The 26,635-nt window shown below is 56.5% G+C and overlaps 1 protein-coding gene across 1 annotated transcript in view; it reads right to left on the bottom strand.

Moving 5' to 3' along the window:
• The window catches only part of CASZ1 (castor zinc finger 1), a 92,747-nt gene that overhangs the window by 11,705 nt on the left and 54,407 nt on the right, over positions 1 to 26,635 (bottom strand). Inside the window, 14 exon segments of the mRNA XM_074306296.1 lie at positions 1,232 to 1,373; positions 1,723 to 1,871; positions 3,215 to 3,386; positions 5,544 to 5,742; positions 7,188 to 7,541; positions 9,252 to 9,374; positions 10,665 to 10,819; positions 12,121 to 12,184; positions 12,625 to 12,775; positions 15,917 to 16,731; positions 16,847 to 17,019; positions 21,376 to 21,540; positions 23,067 to 23,157; positions 25,254 to 25,322. Of these exon segments, the coding sequence (XP_074162397.1) occupies positions 1,232 to 1,373; positions 1,723 to 1,871; positions 3,215 to 3,386; positions 5,544 to 5,742; positions 7,188 to 7,541; positions 9,252 to 9,374; positions 10,665 to 10,819; positions 12,121 to 12,184; positions 12,625 to 12,775; positions 15,917 to 16,731; positions 16,847 to 17,019; positions 21,376 to 21,540; positions 23,067 to 23,157; positions 25,254 to 25,322 (2,822 nt within the window).

Below are 26,635 nucleotides of genomic sequence, written 5' to 3'. Positions count from 1 at the left end.
CAGGAAGGGAGGGGGGAAGCCAGGGGTTCCTGGAGGAGGTGACAGGGAAGGGAAGAGGGAAAGATGGCCTGGCCAGAGTGTCTCAGAGTGGCAGAAGGGGCTCCCATCCTTATGTGGTGGGGGGCTGGGGGCCTGTATCATGTCCCTTGTGGGCTGGCTGTTCAAATAGACTTGGGGCCCTCCTGGTCCGGCCCTGACACTAGCCGGGGCACCGGCTCCCTGGAAGCCCTTCTTGCTTTAGCCTTGTTTGATGTCAAGGGCTCTTCTCAGAAGAAGGTTTTTTAAAGGCATGAAGGAAAATACAAAGGTTTATAAAGAAAATCGGCTGCGGAAATCAGTTTCTCAGGTGGTTCTTGCCCTCCGAGGTCACGGCCCCTCTGAGACCCATGTACGGGAACTAGAGTGAGAGCCTGGACCGGGAGGAGCAGGGGACGGTGGTGCTGTGCCAGGCTGGGCCTGGGCGTGGAGCTGGGTGAGACCCTGGGGGCTGGCTGTTGCCCCTTCTGGCCCCATCTCCCTCAATGATAAAGCCCCAGGCTCAGCCTGGCTCGGGGCTAAAGCCCATGAGCTTTTAAGAACAAGCTGTGTGCTCTCTCCGTGAGCTCAGCAACTGCTTAGGATCTGATGCCCCCAGGGGGTGGGGGGACACTCTCATTTTCCTCCTTGGGGGGCAGGAAGGCTCTCTGCTTTCCTATCTCTCCCAGTGGGCTGAGGCTCCCCACCGGCCCCTGATGCCCCTAGGGTTCATGGGCAAATGCAGGTCCAGATTCTGGGGGGGCTGGCGGGAGAGGGTGGCCGCCGAGCCTCAGGACTGAAGGGCCGATTCCCTGGAGGCCGTGGCTGGCCCCTTGTGGGTCTGTGTGAGGGGGCCACTGCTCACCACCACTTCCGGGCCATGATCCGTCTGTCTGAGAGACGGGGCCAGGCCAAGGTGAACGTGTTTCTGCCCCTTTCTCCTGATTTTTAGGCCCCGGTGAAAAGAGTCCGGGGTTTAGAATGAATACCTGGGTTCAAATTCTGCCTCTGCTACTCCTTCCCTTGGATAAAGTCAGAGTCTCTGGGCCTCAGTTTCCCCACCTGTAAAATTCAGGGGCTGGACGAGCCCTTCCTTCCCCACCCAGGTCCCTTCCAAATTGTGCAATGTTCAGAGCAACCAGAGCCTCCTCTGTAGGCTGGGAGAGAGGGGGGGGGGGGATGGGGTCCCCAGGCCACAGGCCAGGCCCTCACTCACCTGCCGAGGTGCTCTCATTGCCCACGGGGGTGCTGGAGCAGCTTCGGTCCATGTTGGAGGACTCAGAGGAGAGTGCGCCGGGACTGCAGCCAGTGTAGTCCATGTACTCATCCGTCTCTGTGTCCAGCACATTCTGCGGTCCCTGAAATGAAGCGGGGGTCCCTGATGAAGCTGGGCTGGGGGCCATGCTGCCCACATAGGGCAGGCTTTCCTTTCTGCCAGACTGTCCCATCACCTGGAAAGGAGAGGGAGGACGTTGGCTCCCCTGAGGAGGGGGCACGTCCTGTTGGCATGGAGCATGGTCCCAGCCCTGCAGTTGGGGGGATCTGGGGGGCTCTGAAGTATGGCCCCAGCCCAGCAGTGGGGGAGGGGGGTCTGGGAGGATCTGAAGCATGGCCCCAGCACCACAGTGGGGGGAGATCTGGGAGGCTCTCAAGCATGGCCCCAGCCCCGCAGTGGGGGAGGTGCTCCTCTGCCTTCTCTGGGCTCACCTGAGTGGGAACTCTGTCAAAGTTTTTCCCCAGCATCCTCCGCATGTGTTTCCGGGCATGGGACGTCATCTGGTGTTTGAGCAGGAAGGAGAACTGGCAGCCCTCTCGGATGCAGTGGAAGTGGCTGTTGACCTGGTTGTACTTGCAGCCTGTGGACACAGATCCCCACCCGGGCCGTGAGCTTTGGCACAGGGGCCACAGCTGCTGCTGAGAGCTGGGAGGGGGCCGAGCAGGATGGGCCGAGAGGTATGGGGGGGGTGTCATGAGAGGCCATGGGCCTGGGGGGTCGCAAGAGGCTGTGAGCCAGAGGGCCAAAAGGCTGTGGCCAGGGGCCAGGACTCCAGACTGTGGCTCCTCTACAGGGGCTTCTCCAGCCCTGGGGCCTAACAAAGGTCCCAGTCTGACCCAGTCAGCCACCAAGGTCCCCTGGTGGGCCACCTGCTCCAGCCTTGGCCTGGAGGGGCCAGGAGCCCGTGGTCACCAGCCTGTTTGTTTAGCCAGCCGCACGCCTCTCCCACACGTCCCCATCCCAACAAACAGAGAACCCTTGGAAACGGCATCTGCCAGGCAGGTGAAGGCTTGCCTGTTGCCATGGTGGCAGCCGGCCTGGGTGTCGGGTATCGCCGAGGGGCTAGCGCCCAAAACGCCCAAAGACGAGTAAATAATGGGGAGATCCTGGCACCGTAAGCTGAGCCCAGGTATGGGGCCATGGCGTGCAATACCTGTCGCCATGGCTACCTCCCCAGCAGCCTTTCTCCAGAAGTGGGGGCCAGGAGGGAGCAGTTGCTTCCTCCCCTCAGCAGTGCTCCCTGGTGGGGACCACTCTCCTCAGGGCTTGGGCCCACAACTACCTGGAGCCAAAAATGGGCCTCAGCTCCTCATCCAGTGGTTTCCGAGGGCTCCCTGCCCTTGGGCAAGGGGAGAGGAGGGGATTAGACCTTTAAGGGTCATCTGAGTTTATGCCTTAGAACTGGAAGGGGCTCAAGAAGCCTTTGCCTCCTCATTTTGCAGATGGGGAAACTGAGGCCCAAGGCCTCAAGGACCTCCAAACCCCCCAAAGTCCTTCTTCCAGGCCCAGGCTTCAGGACTTCCTCTTTTTGGCTTGGGCCACCAGATGGGCAGAGACAGAAGGATTGAGCCCTGAATGGGGCCGTGGGGACCCCGATTGCCCGGTAGGGCTCACAGACCTTTAAGGACCCCCTGCCCCAGGGGCTCTGCTGAGTCTGGGGATGCCCACTGCCCTTCTCTGGCGCCCTTAACTAAATCTCAAGTTCAAAGTAGATGAAACATGTTCACCGGGGCCATGCTGCTTGCTTTCTCAATGGGTGGGGACAGAATTTGGGATTCAATTAAACAATCAAAGGATTCTGAAGATAGACAAATAAGGTTCCTGGGGAGAAAATGGGAACCCCAAAGTGGGTGGAAATTCAAGGGCTGCCACTGGTGGGCCCTCAATTCGAGGGAGCCCAGCCCAAAGCGGCCCAGGACTCACCTAGTCTCCCGCACTCCTCGCGTTTAGTGAAATACTTGAACCCGTTGGCTGCCCGGCGTTCTGCCTTCTCGTGTTTCTTTATGTGCCAAGGCAATTTGGTTGTGATGTTGGTCACAAAGTAGCACCCGGGTCGGAGGCAATGGTAGTGCCCTCGCATCCGGAACTCACAGTGCTGTGGGGGAGGGAGTGGAGGGGGGGTGCTCAGAGCTAGGACTTTTCAGGCTCAGGCAGCTATTCAAGGTGAGATGGGAACTCAGGTCCTTCTGAGGTCTACAGGCCCCCCAATGGGTGACACTGCCTCTGCTGGCCAAAGACCTGCTCTTGGAAGCCATCTCTTATTTTATAATTTATTTATTTAATATTTTTCCCCAGTTACATTCAAAACAATTTTTTTAACAATTCTTTTAACAATTTTGGGGTTCTAGGTTCTTTCCCTTATCCCCACCCATTGGAAACCATCTGTGAAGTTATGCAAAACATTTCTATAAAAGTGAAGTTGTGAAAGAAAACAGATCTCTCACCCTGATGAAAAGAAAAACCTCAAGAAAAATTAAGTTAAAAAGAGAGAGAGAAATAGCAAATGCTTCCATCTGTATCCAGGCTCGATCCGTTCCTTCCCTGGGTACGGACGGGAATTTTCATCCTGAGTCCTTCAGAGTAGTCGGGGATCATCGGACTACCGAGAACAGCAAAGTCATTCACACTCCACAACATTGCTGTTACTTTGTATACACTGTATTTCACTTTGCTGGGGAGGACTTTCTAGGGTTTTTTTTTTTTTTTTTCTGAGAGCATCCTGCTCATCATTTCTCATAGAACAATAATATTCCACCAGAGAAGCATGTTTTGCTACTGACCTCTCCCTTCCCCAACACACCCTCTCTTTTATCCCCCTTTTCCCTTCCCGTGCCCCATTCCCCTCCTATTTTCCTACAGGGGAAGATGGATTTCTACATCCCTCTTGCAGCTCTTATTTTAAAGATGAGGTTACTGAAGCCCACAAGTCACCCAGATCACAAGGGAATGTCGGAATTCTAACCCAGCAGTCTCTACGGAAAGGAAGATTTCTATGAAATCTTCGACACAGATTGTTTCACTTGGCTTAATATTCCCAGAGTCTCACATAGTAGGTGCTCACTTAAGACGTGCTAATTTAACCCATCAACTCTTATTTTTCTGCAGGCATCGGTTCCACCAAAAAGGTGACAACTTTCAACACGCTGATTCTCTGAATCTCAGACTGAGTGAATGAGGTCTACAGGCTGCTATCCGTGTTGGAAAGTGAGGGAATAGACAGAAAGGCACGTGATCTCCCGGGTTTGGGGTCAGAGGAAGTTTTGGGATTCTGGCTTTGCTACTTGGTCAGATTGCATCCCCTTCTATGGGGCTCAGTTTTCTCACCTGCAAAATGGGTGACCTGAATGATATGTGCATCTAAGGTGCGCAGTAGCGCTAAGTCTATGATTTCATGAGGCTGGGGACTCCCCTGTACATTAACCAGGGGAGGGAGAGAGGGAGTGACTTGATGGTTACTGATGGTCTTGCCGTCTTTGCTTGCTGCTGCTGCCCAGTACAGACCGGGAGGCTCTCCCTCCTCACTCCACCTCTAAGAATCCTTGGCTTCCTTCAGGTCTCAACTTGGGGCCATCTTCTCCAGAGGAGCCCCTCCTGATTGCTCCCCTTCCTCAGCTCACCCCTGCCAGTTAATGCTCTTTCTCTGCTCAAGTTATCTTGTATTCATCCATATGACTTCATTGGGAGGTTTTTAACCTTTTTTGGGCTCTTGGACCCCCTTGGAATTTCATGAAGACCATTGACCCCTTCCCAGAATCATACACTTAAATGCATAAAATGGAATTCATAGGATCACAAAGAAAAATTTGGAAATATTATGGATATTAAATAATACGAAAACATTAAATATTAAAATTTAAAATATTTAAATTAAATTAACATTAAAATATTTGATAATATTAAAATATAATTTAAAATATTAAAATAATATTAAGATTAAAACATTAAATAATATTAAAATAAATTTTGAAATATTTAAATACTTAAAATGGGGACAAAATACAATTAAAATCAAAATATTAAACCACTAAAAAGTTAATAGACCTCACATCAAAAACTCCCCAATTACAAGTTGTCTTTGTCTCCCCTCTCCTCCCCAGCGCCTAGACCGGCAGATAGGGGCTTGTATACAGCAGGCACTCAATAAGTGCACACTTCTCTCTGCTCCTCCCTTGGCTGCCCCACACCTGGCCGGGACATCTGTCCCGCTGGGGACCCTTCTTACCACTCCCTGGGCCGGAGACCATGGTCTTACCTGGTTTGGACAGAGACACTGCAGGGAATAGTACGCAAACTGGTCTCGCACATTCACCAGGTTGTTGCTGGGGTTGATGTGGTCCAGGCAGTGCGACTCGGCCTTGCCAGAGGTCTTACAGACGTACTTGCAGTTCCCAAAGAGACAGTGGAAGTGGAACTTGTTGGCGTACTTGCAGTCGTTCGCGAGGCAGGGGTCGCTGGAACAGAGTGACAACCCACAGGGTCACTGCCGTCCTTGGGGCTCCACCCCTGCTCTTTGGGGTTCCCGAGGCGGAAGGAGCGGGGCAGAGGCCTACATCCCACAGCCACAGCCGGGGCTGCCCCTGGGGGTGCCAGCTCCGTGCCGTGGCATGAATGAGCCCCACATGGCATGGGCCCATGCCCAGAGCACTGCATGCTGGGGCAGAGCCTCCCTGGACCACACGGGGGCTTAGAGATAAGGACTGCCATCAGTTCTTGGGTAACAGGGCTAGGCCCGCCAGTCCTTGGCAGGATGCCTGAGGGCCTAGCTGGCACTGTGTGGGCACTGCCCTACATCTGACTGGCTCCAGGGAGCCCCCGCAGGCCCAGGTGGACCTGGGAAGTATCTGTTTGGCTTCAGGACCCTCGCCAAGGTTCCTTGTTGATGTCTGCCCACCGAGGATGGTTCCGCCACTTCATGTTCACTGCCCCCCTCCAGTGCAGTCCTGTCCCCCCATGAGCTCTGCTGGGTGGGGGCCTTGCACCCCTCCTCCCTACCACCTTCTATCACCGTCTTGTCACCCCAGGAAGGCACCCACTCGAGGAGCTGTGTCCCTGAGCGAGCAGCTTGTGAATGATTGGAAATGCAGAGAGCTCCCAGCCTTCCCTTCCAATGGGTCCTAGATGGCGGAACCAGAAAGGGCCTGAGAGGTCGCCTGAAACTCTTTATGGGTGAGAGAGGAAGTGGGAGAGCCGCGACCCGACCTCAGAGCGGGCTTTGGGGAGGCGGTTGGAGGTCCCAGACAGGGGATGTTCCGGAAGGCCAGGGAGCGCCCCGGTTCCTGCTGCAGACCCACCTCCCGGGGACTCTTAGACAGGGAGGACAGCTTTAACGCAGGTGGAGTGTTTACTTCCAATTTATTAGTTTTATTGAGAACAGGAAGCTGCGGTGCAGAGGTCCCATACAGTCACCCTTCTTGCCCCGCTCCCTTCTCCCCTCCCCGCCCCCAGGCCCTGAGCCAGCCCTCTCCCCCAGAGCCAGGCTGTCCCGAGGCCGGGCCGAGGAGCTAGTCCTAGCCGGGCTGGAGCAGCCGAGGCTCCCACCTGTCCGGGCTCAGGGTCACCCCGCTCAGGGGGCGAGCTGCAGGCCCTATAGAGGGGCCAAGTCCTCCCTATTGGGCAGAAGCAGCCGCCCCTCAGCACCACAACCCCTCACATCCCTGCTGCTCCAGCCCAGATCTGTCCATAGCTGGGGCCAGTCCCCAGATAGGCTCGGGGGTGCAGCGCAGGCCACTTGACCCGGTCCCACAAGTCCTGCTTCCCATGGGAAGCCCCAGTGGGGGAAGGGAGGGTCTTAGCAGCAGCATCTCTGCAAGGGAAGAACCTTGACTCACTAGCCCAAGCCCAGACGGGAAACCTCGGGCGCCTCGGGGGACCCTCCCCGCTCATCCGAGGGACTCACTTCTCCTGGAACTGCAGGAATCCGGGTTTGACTTGGGGCTTGGCGTTTTCTAGAGAGGTCGTGGCCAAGGGCGAGGCGGCCATAGCCGGCATGGAGGATGGAATTGGAGGCATCTGGGGGACAGCGGAAGCCAGCTGCTTCCAGGCGAGGAGAGTCGGGGCAGAGGGCACCGTGGCCGGGCTGGAGGCCGGCACCTCTAGGCTGGAAGTGGTTGCCGCTGCCACGCTGGGGCCCGAGGGTGCTGGAGGTGAAGACGGGGCCAGGGAAGCCTTGGTCTCGGTGGCGGTCGTGTTTGGGAAGGAAGCTTCCGTGCTCCCCTTCACTGCTCCTCCTCCCTCCGTTCGGAAGTGGAAACTACCAAAGGAGAAGGGGCTGTTCAGGTGAGAAGGTTCGGGGGTGGGGGTGGGACTGGGGATCCCCCCCCTCAGACAGAGGAGTGAGCCGAGTCACAGCAGGGCCCACGTCCTGCCCATGCTGAGCCAGTGGTGGGGCCAGGGCATGGGCTCTTCTTGTTGTGTCCAGTTGTGGGCCTGGCCCCCCCATCTCCCCATACCCTGCTTGCTAACCAAGACTGCTGGCCCTCGGCCGAAGGACCGAGAGGGGTCCCTCTGCTGACTTGGCCCGGCCACCCAGCTCATGGCCCAGGGGTCCAGGTGGTCCTTCTGGGATGGCACTTACCACAGCTTAATCATTAGAGATCTTCCCAGTGCTTTTGGAAGCAGGTGCTCCAATTAGCCCCATATACATATGAGGAAACTAAGGCTGACAGAGGGGAAAGTGCCTTGGGCGACTCAGCTAAGGCAGGCCTCCTGGCATTGTTCATGGCACCACCCATTGCCTAACGGGAGGGCAAATAACCCTGTTCTCAGACCTGTTCCCAGCGGGCCCTAGGCCTAGCCAGGACTGGTCACTTGTGCAGGCGGTGGTGGGGTGACCTTCTGCAGCAAAGCCCCATCTCTGACTTGGGAGTAGAAGTGACCCTGTGGGGGGTGGCGGGGGGGGACGGGACCCAGTGGACAGAGGAGGACCCGAATTTAAATACGGCCTCAGATTCTTATTAGCTGTGTGACTCCCGGCAAGACATTTAAGCCCAGATGTCTCCAATTAACAAATTCAGAGGGGAAAAAGTGATTCTGAAGTTGAGACAGTGAGGGCCGCCTCCCAAAGCCCTTCTGTGGTTCTGGGGTTCAGCAGGTTGTGATGACTAAATGCTCATATTAGAGAAAAGAAATGATGAATTATTCAGATCTGCCATCTGCAAACTGGGGACCTGGACGCTCCCAAAAGCTGACACCATGGCATGATTCAGGGCCTAAAAGCCGATGGTGACTTCTTTTTTAATTAAAAAAAATCAACTAATAAAATGAGCACAGTCGTCCCCTCAGAAGCGGTTCCCTTCTTGTCCAAGTGGGGGCCTATGGATGTGGAGCACAGCATACACTGTCCCACTGGCTGCCTTGTGACTTGTCCTCGGAAGCTTCTCCCTTCCCTTTCCTTTTTAAAAATTTTATTACTAGGGCAGGCTGCTGAGGTAGAGAAAGCCAGAGGGGGATAAATTCCAAAATGAAGGTCTCATTAAAATACATAAGTGTAATTGCTATTTTTACCATTATTGTCAGTTTGTTGATAACATAAGAATTACCCGATAGGTTGATAAAATAGCATCGCTGGAATTTTTTTTAACTTCAATAAATTTAGAATGAATTTCATTTATCGTTAAGTCGGTAAATATAATTAAAATATTATTTTCACAGTATTTGAAGCTCTAAATCAAGCTTAGGCAGGCCCCATCTGCTGCCTCGAAGACAGCCCGGTTTCTGACAGCCGGACATATTTGCACCGCGTCAGCTCGAGGGAGGAAACCCGACGGCTCCAGCCCCGCTCCCCCTTTCCGACCAGGAGCCCGGCCCCCAGTGCCGGTTTGGGGACGTCACGGGGTGGGGGTGGGGCACAGGCCTCGGGCCGTGGGGGAGGAAGGCCGCCAGCTGGAGGGGGGGGCCAGAGAGGGCCCCGGGGGCGCAGCGCGGCCCAGCCTGGGGGAGGGGACGCGAGGCCCGCACTCACTTGGCGTGTTTGACGGCCCCGTCCAGGGTGCTGAATAAGGCGCCGCACTCCTCCACCACGCAGTGGAAGTGAACCTTGTGGAGGAAGTCACACTGGGCGTCGCAGAAGTCCTTGGTGCCGAACCTGCTGAGGGAGAGCGAGTGAGCGGTGGGGTCAGCCTCGCCCCGCCCCGTCCCGCCCCGCCCCTCCCCCTCAGGGCAGACCCCAGGGCCGCCCCCACAGTCACTCCGGCTGCTCCGCAGGAGAACGTAAGCGCCTCCAGGGCTGCCCCAGGAACCTTGCACAAGAGCCTAATAAAGGCTCCTTCCCTACTTAGGGACGGCGGATTCTGAAGCTGTCTTTCTAGCAAGGGGCAAGAGGGCCCGGAGGGCTGGAGGCTGGAACGCCCCGAGTTCAAATCCAGCCTCAGAGACCTACTAGCTGTGGGACCCTGGGCAAGTCCCTGCACCTCCTCCGCCTGCCTCAGTTTCCTCCAATGTAATGTGGGACAATGTTACCCCCTTGTGAGGATTAAAGGAGACACCTGTAAGGCTTGGCCCAGTGCCCGGCACATGGGAGGTGATGTGTGCGTACACATACGTGTGCGCAGCTGACAGACATGCGTGAGCACACATGTACACTGCACAATCCTGACAGGCAGAATGCACACACATGTAGACATGTCCATGCGCAAACAAGTGTGTGCAGCTGACCCAACCGATGTGCATTGTAAATGCATACCGGTACACAGGTAGACATGCACAGTGGCATGGCTCGCACGTACACGTGTGTCACCCTACCGATGTGTGCGTGCGCATGCGTACACATGCGCACACCGCGTGTCAGACGCTGTGAATACGGGCACACACGTTTACACGTGCTTCAATGTGCATGTGTGCCATTCACATATCGGAGCAGACATGTATGTGTATGTAGGAAGCTCGCCCATCACACAGACGTATATGTACGCCTGTAACACACTTATTCCTTTCCTTGCTGCTCTTTTGCTTTGGGAAGAATAGCCGCGCCCTGAAGACAGGACAATTTGCATTGGTTTTATTATTTGCGTGTCTAACACGATGCCTGGTATACAGAAGGTGCTCTATAAATGCTTGCTGAACTGAATCCGTAGGTTTCCCAACGTGGTCATTCGGTGCTTGGGAGGAGGAGGGCAGGGTCTGCACCCGGGCATTGGGGGCGGGGCTTCTATATGAGCTGCAACCTGTTGCCCGGAGCCCCGGGTGTGGACCGCTTTCATCGGGTTTTACTTGTATTCTCTCCTTCAGTCCTCCGCAACATTCTGCCAGGAGGAGCTTTTTGTGACCCTCAGAGGCCGGTGGGGCTGGGCCAGGTCCTCCTGCCGCCCGGAGGCCGTGAACGCCGGGCCCCGGGGTTCCCACGGGTCCCGCCCCCGCGCGGAGCCCCGCCCCGCACCTGCGCAGGTACGCCTTCCAGGGCTCCGCTAGCTTCTCCTGGACCAGGGTCTTCACAGCCTTTCCCAGGAAAGGAGAGGCCTCCCCGGTGGAGCCGGCCTCTGCCTCCGTCTTGATGCTCAGCAGGCTTCCGAGGCTGGGGTTGCCTTGGGACATCTGCGAAGGAGACGAGGACGGGCTAGGAGGGAGGGGCCGAGGAGGAACGAGGGGTGCGCCCCCCCCTTTTGTTTCGGGATGAGAACCAAGCGGGAGGGGGACGGGGAGGGGCCGCGCACTCGACGCCGCGGAGATACGGCCCGGCCCTCCCCCTCCCCCATGAATGGATGGGCCTTGGCCGGGAGGGCTCGGCTCGGGACCCGGGGATATTCAGAGGCCCCATCAGCGGCCCTTCCCCAGCGGCCCCCATGCTGCTAGGAGCCATCACTCAAGGCCCGGCTGCGACTCCGGCCCCAGACTTGTCGGCTCCCTGGCTATTTTCCTGCCAGAAGGTTTTCAAAAGAAACGCAAGGGGAGGAGGAGGAGGGGAGGCTGGTGGAGGGGAACCCCTCCGAGTTCCTTTGGAACAAGAGAAAGCACACAAAAGCTGAGCGGAGAGGGGGGGGCGGAGACACGCTTGTTCCGAGAGGGAAGGGGGAGGAGGGGGGCGCGAAGGTGCGACCCACGCAGCGCGGGAGGCTCAGAATGGGGAGTCCGAGGGGGGAGCAGAAAGCGAGGGACGCCGGGCAGAGAAAGGCCCCGGCTCTCCTGCCCATCCCAGGCCGGCTGGCGAGCGCCGGGGAGAGGGAGCTTCAGGGACACCAGAAGGACAAACCCGAGTGCCCATCACGCAGGCAGATGATAACGGCGTCCGGGCCGCCAGCCTCTCGGCTCGCTAATGCAGTTGTGTACAGTAACCAAATTAATCTCGCCAGAGTCAAATTTATCATGAAAAAGGGGGGGGGAAATATATTTGAGGTGATGTATAATTTAAAAAGACCCTGCATTATTTAAAATAAATATTCCGGAGTGTCCTACCCAGGAGGCATCCCGACACCATTACTCACACCCCGAAAAGTGAGAATGGATGCTTTGCTCCCACTTTGATCTCCAGTCCCCCCCACTCCAAAACCTCACAAAACAGCAAACAAAAATACATAAAATGAATAAATAACATTAATAACTGATAAAGGAAGAAGTTGGGAGACTAAGGAAAAGCTTTTGGAGCCCTCCATCTGAAGGGAAGGGGGGAAAAGAGGTGTCAGAGGCTGGGATATATTTCTTCAGCCAGTTCATTAAATTAATTTGTAAGCAGTGGCTTTGAAATTATACCCGATGAAAAATGGTCTCAAAATTTAAATGGTACAAACTCATCTTATTAGAGGCAAAACATTAAAAAACAAACACATCCCCCCCCCTTCTCACCCAGCTTTAATTTCTCTGGGTGGGGGGATGGAAGGCGTGTGATGGATGGTCCTTACCTTATTCATAAGCGAGGATAAAAGAGATGAATTTGCTGCGAGTGCGTGGCCATTTGATTCATTGCTGGAATACACAAACCAATGGGCTTCAGTCAGGCTGGGTATGGGCCCCGGGAGCCAGAGCTCAATTCCCCTCGGGGCTCCCTCCCCAGCGCCCCATGCATCTGGCAGGGGAGCAGGGGCGGCACCCCAACGGCTCCCCTGGCTGGGGCCCCTGCCTCGCTCTTCCGTTTGAGCCAGTCCCACACCTGGGACGTTTTCTTCGGGGCTCCCCCACGGGAGGGGCTCCTCACAAGTTACTTAGGATGGGAAGGGATTGCAGAGCCCCCCATTTTACAGAACTAACTCTTGTCCAGGCCTTCGGCAGCCCCCAGCGGCTGGGGGGCAGGAAGTGCCCCGGAGATCAGTGGACAATGAAAAGCTGATTTAGGGGCTGGGCGTGGATGGACTTTTTGAGGATGCCCTCTGAGGAGGGACCTTCCCGGCTGGGTTCCCCCAGCTCACCTGGGTTCCTTCACACTGAGGTCCAGACTTCGATCCTGCAAGGTCTCCTGGGAGCCCGAGGAAGAGGAGGTCGAGGGGGTCTCACTGGAGTCCTGCTTCACTTGGCCTGGGGGGAACCGTCCTGGGGGGATCTGCGGCTGCTGCCCATTCCCTGTGGAAGAGGGGAAGGGTTAGAGGACCAGGGTGGGGGGCGGGAGGGGGTTAGAGGGAGGGACAGCGCCCTTCCAGAGAGGCCTAGCTGTGGGGGGGGGCAGCCTCCCCTCCCCCTCTGCCCCCCACCCCCGACCCAGGAGGGAGGGATGGAGGGATGGATGGCAGGCCAGCCGGGAGGCCTGGCTGCTGGTCAGCGTTTCTCCCCCCTGACGTGATTACTTGTGACTCTCACCCCAGCTCGGCAATTCTTCAAGTGATAATTATTGAAAAATTATGTCAAAAGTTGTCTGGGCTCAGGGGCCCTCCTGAAGGAGAAGGGTGGGAGGCTGGCAAGGGGGAAACCGGGGCCTGGTGGGTGGGTGGGTGGGGAGGGGGGCCCACCCCGCCTCATTTTCTCCACCAACTGTCACCAGGAATTTGCGGGGCTGTCACTTGAGCATTTATTAAAGTCTCTGTTAATGTTGAGTCAGAGCGGTACACTGAGCCTGGGAGTCAGGCCCCTTCCCCATCCCCAGCTCCCCGTTGCTGTGGTGACCGGGCTCCGCGTCCCACTGAGCATGCCCAGGAGGAACATCTGCTGTGTCAGGGCTATCGGACCTGACAGCCAATCAGATGGTTCAAACTGCGTGACCTCTCTCCGGGGCGAGGGGGGCCTGAGGCTGAGGCCAGACCGGAGGCAGGAGGGGGAAGGGGGATGGGCCCCCAAGGCCGATTTGGGGGGGTCCAGAGGGGCCAAAGGTGGGGGGTGGGAGCTAACAAAAGAGGGAGAAGAAAAGGAGAGAGAGAGAGAAAAGTTGCTGACAGAAACATGTCCACTGAGCTTCTTTCCACAATCCCCAAGTGACTAAAATATTAATTTACCCCGAGGCACTACAGCTGACGGCTCGCTGTTTCACAGACAGCTAGTGGCATTTTATTAAAAAATAAAGGAAAATGGTTCCCTCGGTGACCTTTCTATTGGGTGAAAGGAGATTTTTTCTTTTTTCTAATGAAACTGAGTGTTGGAAAGTTTGGGTGTTTGGTGGGTCCCCAGCAGCCGCCAGGGGTCCACCCCATCGTCTCTGTCCCGTGGGCCCCCCCCTCCCCGTCTGAGAGAAGGAACCATGGGGGGGGGAGGTGAGTGCAAGCCCTGTAGGGCTGACCATGGAGCCCAACTCTTGGATTTACAAGGGTGACAACTGAGGCCACGAGGGCCCTGAGCTCATACAGCTGGTTAAGGATGGAGGGAGGACGGGACTCTCAGCTTTCTTAGTCTGAGTCCAGGATTCTAACCACTGCCCCATGAGGCCTTCTGGCTGGGTTCGTGGCTTCTGGCCACTTCGGATGGGCCGAGTGGTCCGCCCTGCCTGAATCCAGAGAACGAGGAGGGCCAGAAAAGCAGAAGGGGAGGGGAGGGCTGCGTCCTGAGGAAGGGGGCTTGGATGGAGAGAGCGGCCTAGCGGAGAAGGGATGGGTCCTGCGATTTCGGGGCCTCCCAGGCTGGGGACTGGCCAGCTCCGTGCCCCCCGGAGGCTGGGGTGGGGGCGAGGGGAGGGTCTACCTTTTGGAGGGCAGTGGTCACCTAATTACCAAGAGCGGCTCAGCAGGGTCTCCTCTCCTCTCTGAATGGAAGGAAAGAGGGAAATGCAGAAGGGGAGATGGGGAAGGAGAGGGGAGGAAGACTCTGAGCATAAGAGACAGGCCAAATCCATGGGGAAAGTGGGAGAAAGAAATGAAATATTAGAGGAGAGAGGAAAGAGAGCTGGCCTTAGTGCCAAGAAGGCCTGGCTGGGTGAGTCTGGTCAAGCCATTGACACTGTCAGGGACTTCCCAGAATAAGACTCGCCTCCCTGGCCCCGGATCTCTTCCGTGTCATAGCTTCTCCTTAAGCTCCCTCCCAGTAGTCTGGGCTGTCTCCTTTGTTAGTACCTGGTACCTAGTAAGTGCTTAAATAAAGGCTTTCTCCCTCCCCACTTTCCTTCTCTTCCTCCCTCCCTCCTTCCTTCACAGATTTGGACCTTAAAAAATAGAAGAAATCATCTGAGATCCTGACCTCCCTCTCAGGTGTTTTCCCAGACCCTTCTCCGGCCATCACACTGGGGTGACAGCAGGAAACGCCCTGGAAGGAAGAAGGGAGGACATCTTGCCCCCTTTCCTATTCCTGGCCCAGGTCTTCAGTGCCAATGTCCCTGAATTCTTTCTTTCTTTCTTTCTTTTTTTTTTTTTTAAAGAAAGAACCTTAAAACCTCAACTGTCTCCAGGGCACTGGTAAAGAACCCCTAAACCAAGAAAGGGGGACGGGACCTCCTAGGCTCTAGCTTAATGTAGCCTCCTCCAAATCCCCTCCAGCATTTGAGAGGAGGGCCAGAATCCAAGCCGGAAGCCCACTTTGGATTTCTACTTTCACTTTATTCTGATAGAGAATGGGCTCTCCCGGAGGGCAGGCCCTAACCCCGAGAAGCTGCAGGAAGGGAATCCTTGGAGAGCCCAGGTCCTCTAGGTAAGGATTCCTGGCTCTTCCGGGACTCGGGCGCCCACACCCCGGCGGCCCAGGGCAGGCCCCGGCCCTCGCCAGCGCGCCCAGAGGGGAAACTGGGGAGATTGGCCCTTAGGGCAGTAAAGGGGGGGCGGGGCTGGAACTCTGGACTCTGCCTTTCCCATTCTCTGCCCTGCCTCGTTTAGCCGTCAGGTTCCACATGGAACAGCCCGGGTGAGGGCCTGGAGGCGTGAGGTTCCTCCTGGCCGGTTCCGCGGGGTCCTGGGCCCAGACCGAGCTGGGCCCTGGGAACGTCGGGAGGGAAGATTGTGCTGAGAGGAAATGAGGGGCTGGGGCGCAGGGACTAGATTAGGAGAACAATGACCCTGAGGCGTGGGGGGGGCGGAGCCTGCACCCCGCACACTTAGGCGGGCAGGCCCGGCGGGCTAAGGGGAACACCGAGGGGCAGAGCCAGCTCCTCCCGGGGGAGAGACAGGCTCGGGGCAGTCCGGACTCCCCAGCCCGCCCAGGCTTTTGGCCAGAATCCCGGGGACGTGACTCTTCCAGGCCCTCTCGCGCGTTTCTTAAGCGCCTGCTGTGGGCCACAGGGCCCATCCCCCCAGGCTCATTTTGCAGAGGGGCAGGGAGGGCACCCGAGGGGGCGGGGACACCCGGCCCGCTCACCTGCTTCGAAGGCGGCGGAAGGCTTGAGCGCGGCGGCGGCCAGCCTGGCCATCATGGGGGAGATGAGGCCCTTGCTGGCGGAGATCCTCTCCATGATGGAGGCGGCGGGCGCCGGGGACGACGTGCAGGCGGCGGGGGCCGCTTCTCCGGGGCCCGCGCCGGCCGGGGTCTGGGGGTCCGCGGCCCCGGCGGCGCCCGCCAGCAGGCCGGCCGCGCCCACGGGCATCGGGGTGCCGACGCGGCCCGGCAGGATGGGGAAGAAGGGCCCGGCGGGCGGCATGGCCGAGTTGGAGAGCGCCAGCGCCAGCGGCAGGCTCCCGGGCAGCGCCTGGCCCAGCAGCCCGGGCATCTTGGCGGCGGCGGCGGCGGGCTTGGCCGCGGGGGCATCGGCCGGGGCCGCCAGGGAGGCGCACGACTGCTGGCTGGTGGGCGAGGCGCTGAGGCTCGAGTTCTTGCTGCTCATGGCCGAGAAGTCCACCAGGTCGTCGTTGCTGGACTCCTCGTGCTCGTTGTCCTTGGCGCCCAGCAGCGAGGCGGGCAGGCCCAGCACGCCGGACGAGCGGATGTGGCGGCGCTCGTGCTTGCGCTTGTGCGAGGTCATCTGGCTGGTGGAGGTGAAGGTGAAGCCGCAGCCCGCGCGGATGCAGTGGAAGTGGTTGGTGGCCTTGCTGTACACGCAGCCCTCGTACTTGCACTCCTCGTACTTGTAGAACTTCTTGAAGCCGTCCTTGGCGTACGCGTCGTCCTTGATGTGGTAGCTCTTGTGCTTCTCGATGTCACACTTGTTCTTGAACGTGAACGTGCACCCGGGGCGCCTGCGGGAGGGGGCTGGTCAGGGCGTGGCCGGGGGGTGCGGGGGAGGGGGACGGGGAGCCCTCCCGCCACACGCCCTGGGGGGTCCTGCGCCTGCAAAGTTGCCCCTCCCCTCACCTGCAGTGGAAGTGAGTGGTTTTCTGCCCGTAAAACTGGCAGTCCACAGTGCCGCAGTCCTCCGTGGCCCGGAAGCGCTGGAAGCCGTCGTTGATGAGCTGAGTGTTCTTTTTGTGGAAGTTCTCGTGGGTCATGACGTCCGAGGTGCTCGTGTAGACCTTGTTGCAGCCCACCTGCCCGGGGAGGGAGAGGAGGGGGCTCACGAGAGCTCGGGGCGCAGGGAAACAAGCGGCCCTGGCTCTGAGCGAGTCTGTCTGTCTGTCTGTCTGTGTATTTATCATCTAAACGCCAGCAGCTGCGAATTTACGGGGTGTTACAGGGAGGGTCTGGAGAGGCAGGGGGACGGAGAAAGGGGGAGCGGAGGAGTGGAGGGGGAGGTGTGAGACCACCCAGTGGAACCCGGCCCCGGGTCGAAGACTGAGTGGAGGGGAAGGGTCAGAAGCCTGGAACGCTACAACACCCAAAGGAACAGAAATACGGCAGGAATTCTACTAAGTGGGAGCCAAGGCCTACTGTAGGAGGCAGCTGGGAGGGAAGCACTCCAAGGGGGGCTCCGAACAGGACTAGTGCAGAAAGCAGCGCTTGGGCTGCGTCTTGAAAGAAATCAAGCCATAATCAATAATGAGCCAACATTTATTAAGCACCTACTATGTGCCAGGCTCTGTGCTAAGTGCTGGAATTCCAAGGGGAGGGGACTGGGGAGAGCAATGTTGGCAAGGGAGAGTGCGCACAGACATCAGTTGCCGGGGCTGGTTTGGCGTGTAGGAGGCCTGATGGTGGCGGGAAATCAAGCAGGGGAGGTAAGGGGAAGCCTGATTGTGTCTAAAGGCTGCATGTTATTCTAGCTACGATCTGCTTCTAGAGCAGGGAAGTAGCGTGGTCACATGAGCTTTAGAACTATCAGTCTATCCACGGATTGGACAACAGAGAGACCAGGGGCAAGGGAAGCAGTCAGGGCGCTGCCCTTCGTGCTGAGGGGAGATGCAGACCCTGGGGTCTCGGATGTGGGGCTGCTGTTCCTGCCTAGAGGGGTGGAGGTGGGGGGCGGGAGGAGGCAGGAGGAATGATTCACTGTAACTCTCCATCTTCTATATTCCTATTTTAACTCTTCTCATTAACTAGTGATTTCTAGGCCTACAAGGACAACTGGCACCCTTTAAACCCACTCCCTCTTAGGCAAAGTCCTGATTGCCCTGCCCTAGTTACGGCCTCTAGCTTAGAGAGCATCCCTGACCGCATTTCCTTTTAAGTTAGAGAAGACTCCTTCAGATGCTGGTGCTGGTTATGTAAGGCCTGAGCAGCCTGCAGTACCCAGGGGCCACGGCATGAACCTTGCCCAGGGCTGGGGGCCCTGAAGCCTCCTAGGGTTACAGGAGGAAGGCTTTCCGCCTCCCTTCCCAGGGCCTCTTGGGAGGCTCCTGACCCAGGCAGGGAGCCATCCCATCTTCCTCCACTAGCCCCGGTTCGAGTCAGAGAAGCTTAGGACTGGTGGGCTCCATCTGGAAGGGAAATGTGGCATCTGATCCTCTCACAAAGGATGGGAGCATGGGAGAAAGCCCCCAAATGAAGCCTCCTCGGAACACTGGATGACCCATTTAGAGCTAAAGGGGGAAGGGACTTTTTTCATCCTCTCATTGGACAGATGAGGGAACTGAGACCCACAGGGACAGCAAGTCCCAAAGGGGGATTAAAGCTTAGATTAGGGGCTTTGGAGAGTTAAGTGGGCAGCCTCAAGGAGTGGCCCCGTGCTCCCACTTCACCTGGGGAGAGCTCTCCTCTGGTGTCCCTGCCCCGTGGGGTGTCTCAGACCAGGGGCCCAAAATCCAAGAAACCCACCTGGGGTGGGTGGGAAGGGCCCTCAGGTGGGGAGCATGGGCCGAGCACATCCCGGGCACGGTAGAGAGAAGGCCAGAGGCAGGGCTGGTGGGAGGTGCCGGCTCCCCCAAGGCCCAGGGCCCTCCTCCCACCAGCCTGGGTAAGACGGGCAAACCTTGCCATATTGAGTCAAAACCCGGTGGAATTTGCAATCGCCCTCGAGACTCGGGCCATGCCAGTGTCTGCACCATCTCAGAGCCCGGACAGCCGGGCCCCCCTCTGCCTGCGGCCCAGGTTTTGGACTCGAGCGGCCCGTAACAACTCCCCTGACAAATACCCAGAAAAGAAAAAAAAGAACAAAGATTCGGCCGCTATTTGCAGGCAAAAGGAACTCTCTTTGGACCTGACACCTTGAAAAAGCCCAGACTCTGAAAGGCATTAAAACAAAGAATTAAACAAAAACTCCTGGGGAATTATTTGCAACGCCGCTCTTGGTGTTAAAGCCTGAAAAATGTCTGTCTGTATAAACAGCTAACTGAATTTCATCCACACCAAGTAAGGGCATGGGGAAGGCCCCGCCCCGGGCCTGGCGCGAGACCGCCGCCCGGGTACATCTCCCCGAGCACCCAGCCTCTGGGCCCCGCACCTGTCTGGGAACAGCTGGGCCAGGAGGCCGGGCCCCGGGACAGGGCGAGGGCTATTCTGGGCCTAGAGGCAGCGAGCCAGCAAAGCCCTCGCTGCGGGAAGGTTCATGGGTCCCTTCTCTCTAGAGGGCTTGGGAACCTGCTTGAGTCAGAATGGCCTCTGCAACTTACTAGCTGGGTGACCCTGGGCCGGGTCACTGGGCCACTTGGAATCTGTCTCCCCATCTGTGAAAAGTGGGAGAAGTCAGGGCTGGAGGTAGCTACTTCTCAGGAGGGGGGAAGGCCCCGGAGACAGCGCCCCAAGGCTCAACAGGGCAGGGTCAGGAAGCGGGCAGGGGCATGAGTCTGTGCACAGGCTACTCTGGGCTGCAGGCCCAAACCCTGAGTCAGGGAACATGAGCGGGCAGTGGGTCTGGTCAGGCTTTGGGTGCAAATTCTGGCCCTGCCACTTAGCCATGTGACTCTAGGCCTATCTCTCTCTGGATCTCAGTTTACTCATCTGTCTTCATGTACTGGAACTCCCATCCTAGGGCCCTGCTCTCCTGTAATGTCCAGGCCGGCCTCAGCAAGGCTTCCCTTTACTGCCCAGCTGTTTACCCACATGCTGTCCCTCCTTCCTTCCTTCTCTCCCCCTTTCTTCTTCCCTTCTTCTTTCCTATTTTCCTTCCTCCTTTCTTCCCTTCCTTTCTTTTTTGTCTTTTTCCCTTCCTTCTTTCCTCCCTTTTCCCTTTCTTTTCTTTTCTTCCTCCCTTCCTCCTTTCCACCCTTTTGCCTTTCTTTTCTTCCTCCCTTCCTTCTTTTTCCCTTTTTCTTTTCTTCCTCCCTTCCTCCTTTTTCCTCTTTTCTCCTTTTCTTCCTCTCCTCCCTTTTCCCTTTCTTTTCTTCCTCCCTTCCTCCTTTTTCCCTTTCCTTTCCTTCCTCCCACTCTTCCTTCTCTTTCCTTCCTTCCTTTTTTCATCCTTCCTCTCTTCCTGCATCCCTTTTTCCTTTTCTTTTTGCCTTCTTTTCCTTCCTCCTTTCCTTTCCCTTTCTTTCTTTTTTCCTCTCTTCTTAATTTTTCCTTTAATTTCTTTTTCCTCCTTTTTCTTTTCTTCCTTTCTGCTTTCACCTTTCTTTTCTTCCTTTCCTTCCTTTTCTTCCAACCTCCTTTCCTCCCTCCCTTCCTCCATACCTCTCTTCTTTCTTCCCTCCCTCCCTTTCTTCCTCCCTCTTTTCTTTTCTTCCTCCTTTCTTTCATCCATCCTCCTTTCTTTTCTTCCTTTCCTTCTTCCTCCATCCCTTTTTCCTTCCTTCCTCCCTAAATCTTTTTCTTCCTCTCTCCCTTCCTCCCTCTTTCCCTCCTCTTCCTTTCTTCTCTTCTTCCTCTCTCCCTCCCGCCTTCCTTCTTTCCTTTTCCTCCCTCCCTTTCTTTTTTCCTTCCTCCTTGTCTCCCTCCCTTCCCTCTTTCCCTCCCTCAATCCTTCCTACTTTCCTATCTTCCTTCCTCCCTTCCTCCTTCTCTTCCTCACTCCTTTCCTTTCTATATTCCTCCCTCCCTCCCTTTTTCCCTCTCCTTCCCTCTTCTCTCCCTTCCTTTCTTCCTTCTTTCCTCCCTCCCTCTCTTCTTCTCTCCCTTCCTTCCTTCCTTCCCTCCCTTTTTTTCCTTCCTTCCTTCCTTCCTTCCTTCCTTCCTTCCTTCCTTCCTTCCTTCCTTCCTTCCTTCCTTCCTTCCTTCCTTCCTTCCTTCCCTCCCTCTTTTCTTTCCTTTGTTCCTTCCTTCCCTTCCTTCCATGTAAGCCTACCCCTACAGTCTGATGCATTGTTTGCCAGAGCCAACTTGAGGCTGAAGGAGGGACCAGGCCCAAGAGCTGGTAGTGGGAGGAGGGCAGGGATCATCCACTTTTTTTCAGAGTCCTCTCTCCCTCAGGGCCTCCCCTGTGGACAGTGGGCCTTTAGGAAAGGCTGTTGCCAGACCAGAAGGGAGTTCTCCCGGACAGGCCTTTCTTGGTCTGTCTCCAGCACCAGGATGCTGGGCATCCTGCCCTCAGAGAGCTTACCCTCTGCCAGCAAGGGCCAGGAGCTCGGCCTTACCTGCATGCAGTGGTAGTGCGTGCTCTTGCCATTGAGGTGGCAGCCATGGTAGTAGACACTGCAGTCGTCCAGGGGGCTGAAGCGCATGAAGCCGTGCTGCAGGGAGTTGTCCCTCTTCTTGTGCATGTTGTAGTGACGGATCACGTCCTGCTTACTGGTGAATCTCTGTGGCGGGGGGGGGGGAAGAGGCCGGGGGTGGGGGGCTGAGCCCAGATCTAGGCCTGAGAAGCCGCCGGCTCCCTTGGGGGCTGGGACTGGTGACTCCTCTGGGATACAAATCCCTGGGTTCAAACCTGGGTCTAGCTCAGTGACTCTCTGAGACTCAGTTTCCTTATTTTCTTAATGTGTCCAACAGGCACATTAAACTCAAAGACTCCTCCTAGGTCTAAATCCAGGATCCAAAGCCTCTTCTGCTACATTGGCCTTGGAGGTTGGACCAGATAGTCTCGGGTGTCCCTCCCAGGATCCTATGAGGCGGCTCCCACAGCCTAAGGATGTTCAGTGCTTTCTAACCCTTAAACTGCCAATAAACAGCAGTCATTATCATTATTATCCTCATCATGATGATGACTATTATTATTATTATTACCTTATTCTCGTCCTTTTCAGTGGGTTTCAGAGAGAAATAACGTTCTGGGACATTATTCTTTTATATTTAATAACAGTGCGCATTTATGTAATGCTTTAATCATAATAGCTGGCATTTATATAGCACTTTAATAATAATAATGATGATGATGATGAGGTTAATAACTAGCATTTATGTAATGCTGCAAGCTTTCCAAAGTGCTTTATAAACCTCACTTATCTGATCCTTACAACAAGGAGGTGGGTATCATTATTATCCCCATTTTACAGCTGAGAGAACTGAGGCAGACAGCCATCAAATGATTTGTCCCAAATCTTCCAGCTATAAATGTCTGAAGCTGAATTTGGATCCGGATCTTCCCGATTCCAGGCCCAGCTCTCCATTATGGACCATTATTATTCAGGGGGAGAAATGAGCTCCTTTTTGAAATGAATAGAAATATTAGCTCAGTCTCTGCAGATTTGCTGAAAAGAGCTCCAGGATTATTCTTCTTCTTAGCAGTAACAGAATCCAGGGACGGGTGGACCCCCCTCGGCCCCTACGGCTGTCCCGAGGGCCTACCTAGTATTTATTACTCATCATCACAATCACTGCACCAGCAAGCGCGCGGGCAACTGGGGATACAAGCTAAGGCGGAACTCTCCTATGGGTCATTTGTCCAAAGGCACAAAAGAGAGTTCTGGGGAGCGAGGGGCTCCAGTCTTGTGATCTGCTCTGAGCTGAACCAGGCCGAGGAGGCCCTGCACTGATCCATCCAGGGATGTGCACCGAGGAAATGCTGACCTCTCATTAGCACCTCCAGGGGCTCCCTATTACCCTGACGGATGCACAGGCTCCCTGAAGGGGGCTGACCACAGGAGGCAGCCACAGTGGTCAGAACTGGAAGAAACAGGGCCAAGAGGGGAGGCAGAAGATGTGCTTCCTCCCCTCCCTCCCCCACCACTCTGCTCTCTCACTAAATCGTGCAGACACGGGCTGGCAGGGTCCCCCACAGGACGGACTCACTCTGGGCCTTAGCCCCAGTCTTGCACCCCCAGTATCTTGGGGAGTGAGGGGCTGCGGGCCAGCGGCCCAATCCATTTCCTCCCCCTCCCCTTCTTACCTGATAGTTGCACTCAGGGTCCAGGCAGTGGTAGTGTTCCCGGTACTGGTATGCACAGTGTATGTGGCCGCAGTGCTGACTGCCAGAGAACCTGTGAGGGCAAAGAGTTCCGCTCAATCCCAGACAACCAGCACTGATTAGACACCTACTGCATATCAGGCCAGGCACTGAGATACAAAAACAGGAACCAGGTGCTCGCCCTCAGGGAGCTTCCAGCGCACAGATAGCCATTATGAAGTTCATTTACTTAATTATTACATGACTCCTGATCTCATCAGAGTAAGAACTCCCAGGTAAGGAAATTCCTTCTACCATGGTGATTCTGGGCAACTCACTCAAGCCTATTTGCCTCAGTTTCCTCATCTGTAAAATGAGCTGGAGAAAGAAATGGCCGACCATTTTGGCAAGAAAGTCCCAAGTGAGGTCGTGGAGGGTCAGAAACAACAACAACAAGCTTATGACCTCTCTCTGAGTTTAAAGGCTCTCACTAGGGGATCAAGTCCAACCCCTTCATTTTACAGGCCGGGAAACTGGGGCCACGAGGGGACTCATTTCATGTGAGTCACACAAGGAGTAAGTGGTAGTCAGCGCTCGCACCCACCCCCTTTCACTCCAGACCCCCAGCTCCGTCTGCTGTCCCCCTTCTTCCCCCACAATGAGGGACACTCAGGAAAGGGGGCATGCCCCCATTTGTGCAGCAGCTTGCAGTTTCAGAGGCAGGAAGGCTCGTTCCACACGGGAGCCCAGTAAAAATAAATGCCAGGAGGAAAAAGAGCATGGCTGACTTGGGAAGGGTGAGCAGGGAAGGCTCCCTGGAGGAGGCTTCTCAGAGCCTGGTGGGAGACAGAATCAGACCCCAGGACAGGGCAGTCTGCTCAGTCTGAATCAATCATCAGTCAAGATTATTAAGCACCTACTATATGCCCGGCAGGGTGCTAAGTACTTGGACAAGATCTTGGGGGCTTGTGTGTGGGTGAGAGAGAGAATAATGACCTGGCTTGAGACACAGGAAGACCTGGATTCAAATACTGCCTGTGACCAACACCAGTGCACACAGTAGGAGCTTACTAAGTGTTCACTGAATTCATGCAGGATGGAGAGAGGGGCCTGGCCTCCGGGCTCAGTGGATGCTCCCACGTTTGGCTCAGGAGGGGGCTCCCCCTGGCTGGGAGGGCAGAGGAGCAGGGCGCCAGGGCCTGGCCCGTGGTGGATGCCAAGGAGGCGTCTAAAGGGTTATCTGCTCTCAGGCATTTTCTGACACTTGAAACAGTCCAGAGTTATGAATTTTTAAAGCGCAGCATCTGCTCGGCTCCCCGCAGCGGGGAGCTCGCTCCCACGCCCGCTCGCCAGCCAGCGTGAAGCCCCGGCCCCCCGCCCCCTCCCCGCCACCCTTCCGATGGGACGCCGTCTCGGGGCCCGGGCCAGCCGCTGGTGCAGCCTCCGCGCGGCCCTGTCGGAGTGGGGGGCTCTGCCGGGTCCAGGCCCCTCGACGGGGATGGGAGAAGGAGGGGAGGGGGAGAGGGCCCCAGTTATGGGGGGGCTCCACACAAATAAATATTTAAACCAGAGCTGCCAAAAGGACCATCTGCTGAGGAGCTAATAATAATAATGATGGTGATAATAATAATAAAGGGGAAAAGCTGTACCGAGGAAGATAGAGGGAGAGGCAGAGGAAGACTGGGGGAAATTGGGGGGGGACAAAAGAGAGAGACACAGATATGGGGGCAGGCCCCGGGGACCCCGCCTGATGCTCCCCAGCTTAGTCGTTTTAGGGGATTAAACAGTTCCACTCAGGGAAGGCCTGAGTCCGGGATCGGGGTGTCTCCAGCCTCCTTCCTGCTCCCCTGGTCCGGGAGGCTGCGCCCACCTCGCACAAGAGAGCCGGGGCGGCTGCTGGGAGTCCTTCCTGTTCTGGCCACCCCTCATGCCCTGCCCAAAGGGACCTCATTGACTGGGGGGAACTAAGAAAACCAGGGCAGATGCGGAGTGCCTATTTTGCCTTGGGGTCACCCCAAGGTGGGGTCCTGGGGCCGGAGCCCCTTGCTAAGAGAACACATGGGCCTGGAGAAGGGCCACAGAAAGTGTCCAAGGGCGTTTCAGCTGCTGGACGGAGGGCACTAAGGTGCCCATTCTGCCTGGTCCCTGGGACCCCCTCTCCGGGCCGGCCTCCCTCCGGGATTGGCCTACCTGGCAATATATTTCTGGTAAATATTTACATCTTCGGTGACAGCTGGTTTATCTGTGGGCAATCCGTTCCTGGGGAGAGACACACAGGTCACAAAGAGCTGACGAGAGGCGGGGACAGCCTCACTTCCCTTGGAGCCAGCCCCTTAGGGGGAGCAAGCCCCTCCCACCCCCACCCTGGGGTCTAAGGTCAGGGCCCTTAGGGCAGCCAAAGGCCCTGGGCTTAGGAGGGTGACCTGCGAGGTCTCAGTTTCCAGGGAAGACTCAGATCTGGGGCCTCCTAGGCCAGGAGAGGAGGGCACCAGAGGCCCCACTTCTGCCCCTCTGCTGTCAGCTCCAGAACAAGAGGGGGTACAGCGGAAAAATACAGGGCAAGGGAAGGAGAAAGCACTGGGGCAGAGAAGGGAGGAAGGGATGGGCTCAGGTACCAGCAGTGGGCAGAGCCAGCACGGGACCCATGAGGGTCTGGAGTCAGATCTTCCTGGAGCAAGTCTAGAGGGGATCCCTAGGTACAGTCGCTAAGTATAGCAAAGGGAGGGTTTGGGAAGGGAGAATCCTGAGCTCTAGAGCTGAGGGCCCTTAGAACCCGGGAGGTCGGAGCTGGGAGAGCCCTTAGAACCCGGGAGATCAGAGCCGGGAGAGCCCTTAGAACCCGGGAGATCAGAGCTGGGAGGGTCCTTAGAACCCGGGAGGTCAGAGCTGGGAGGGCCCTTAGAACCCGGGAGGTTAGGGCTGGGAAGACCTTCATGTTCATCCGTCTGACCCTTTCATCTTACTCAGGGGAAACAGGCCCAGGCAGTGGGAAGAAGCTGAAAGTCCCCAGGCACAGGGTGCCCAGCCTGCACTGCCTTCCGATCCATCACCCTCCCACTGAACCCAGCATTGTTCCCGGTCCAATTGTGACTCAGTCTTCAAGATTTTCTTTACTCCAACAACTGGCGGGAGGGTCGGTGCCCCCAGAACTCACGCCAAGGAAGGCGGAGGGGTCAGACCTCGTGGGCCATTTGTTTCTTCAAGAAGAACTGCCCTTAACATATTTAATGTATGGGACTACCTGCCATCTGGGGGAGAGGGGGAGGAGGGGAAAAGTTGGAACAGAAGGTTTTGCAAGGGTCAATTTTGAACAATTACCCAGGCATATGTCTTGTAAATAAAAAGCTATAATAAAAAATAAAATTAAAAAAAAAAGAAGGGCTGCTCTGAAGTACAGAATCTCAGGGGCTCCTTCCCAGCCAAGGCTGACGCACCAAGAGGGGGGCAGGGGTGGGTCAGCAGCCTGGTGAGGGGCCTGGCTCCGGGGGCTGAGGGGGCAGGGATGTGAAGGAGCCTCTGTGAGGGCCCACAGGTCCTTGGGGAGGAGCCAAGGTCAGTTGTACAACTCAGCT

This window comes from Sminthopsis crassicaudata, chromosome 3, assembly GCF_048593235.1.
Source record: "Sminthopsis crassicaudata isolate SCR6 chromosome 3, ASM4859323v1, whole genome shotgun sequence".
Lineage (NCBI taxonomy): Eukaryota > Metazoa > Chordata > Mammalia > Dasyuromorphia > Dasyuridae > Sminthopsis > Sminthopsis crassicaudata.
Note: the sequence above shows the minus strand (reverse complement) of the source record. Positions and strands in the feature narration are given on the sequence as shown.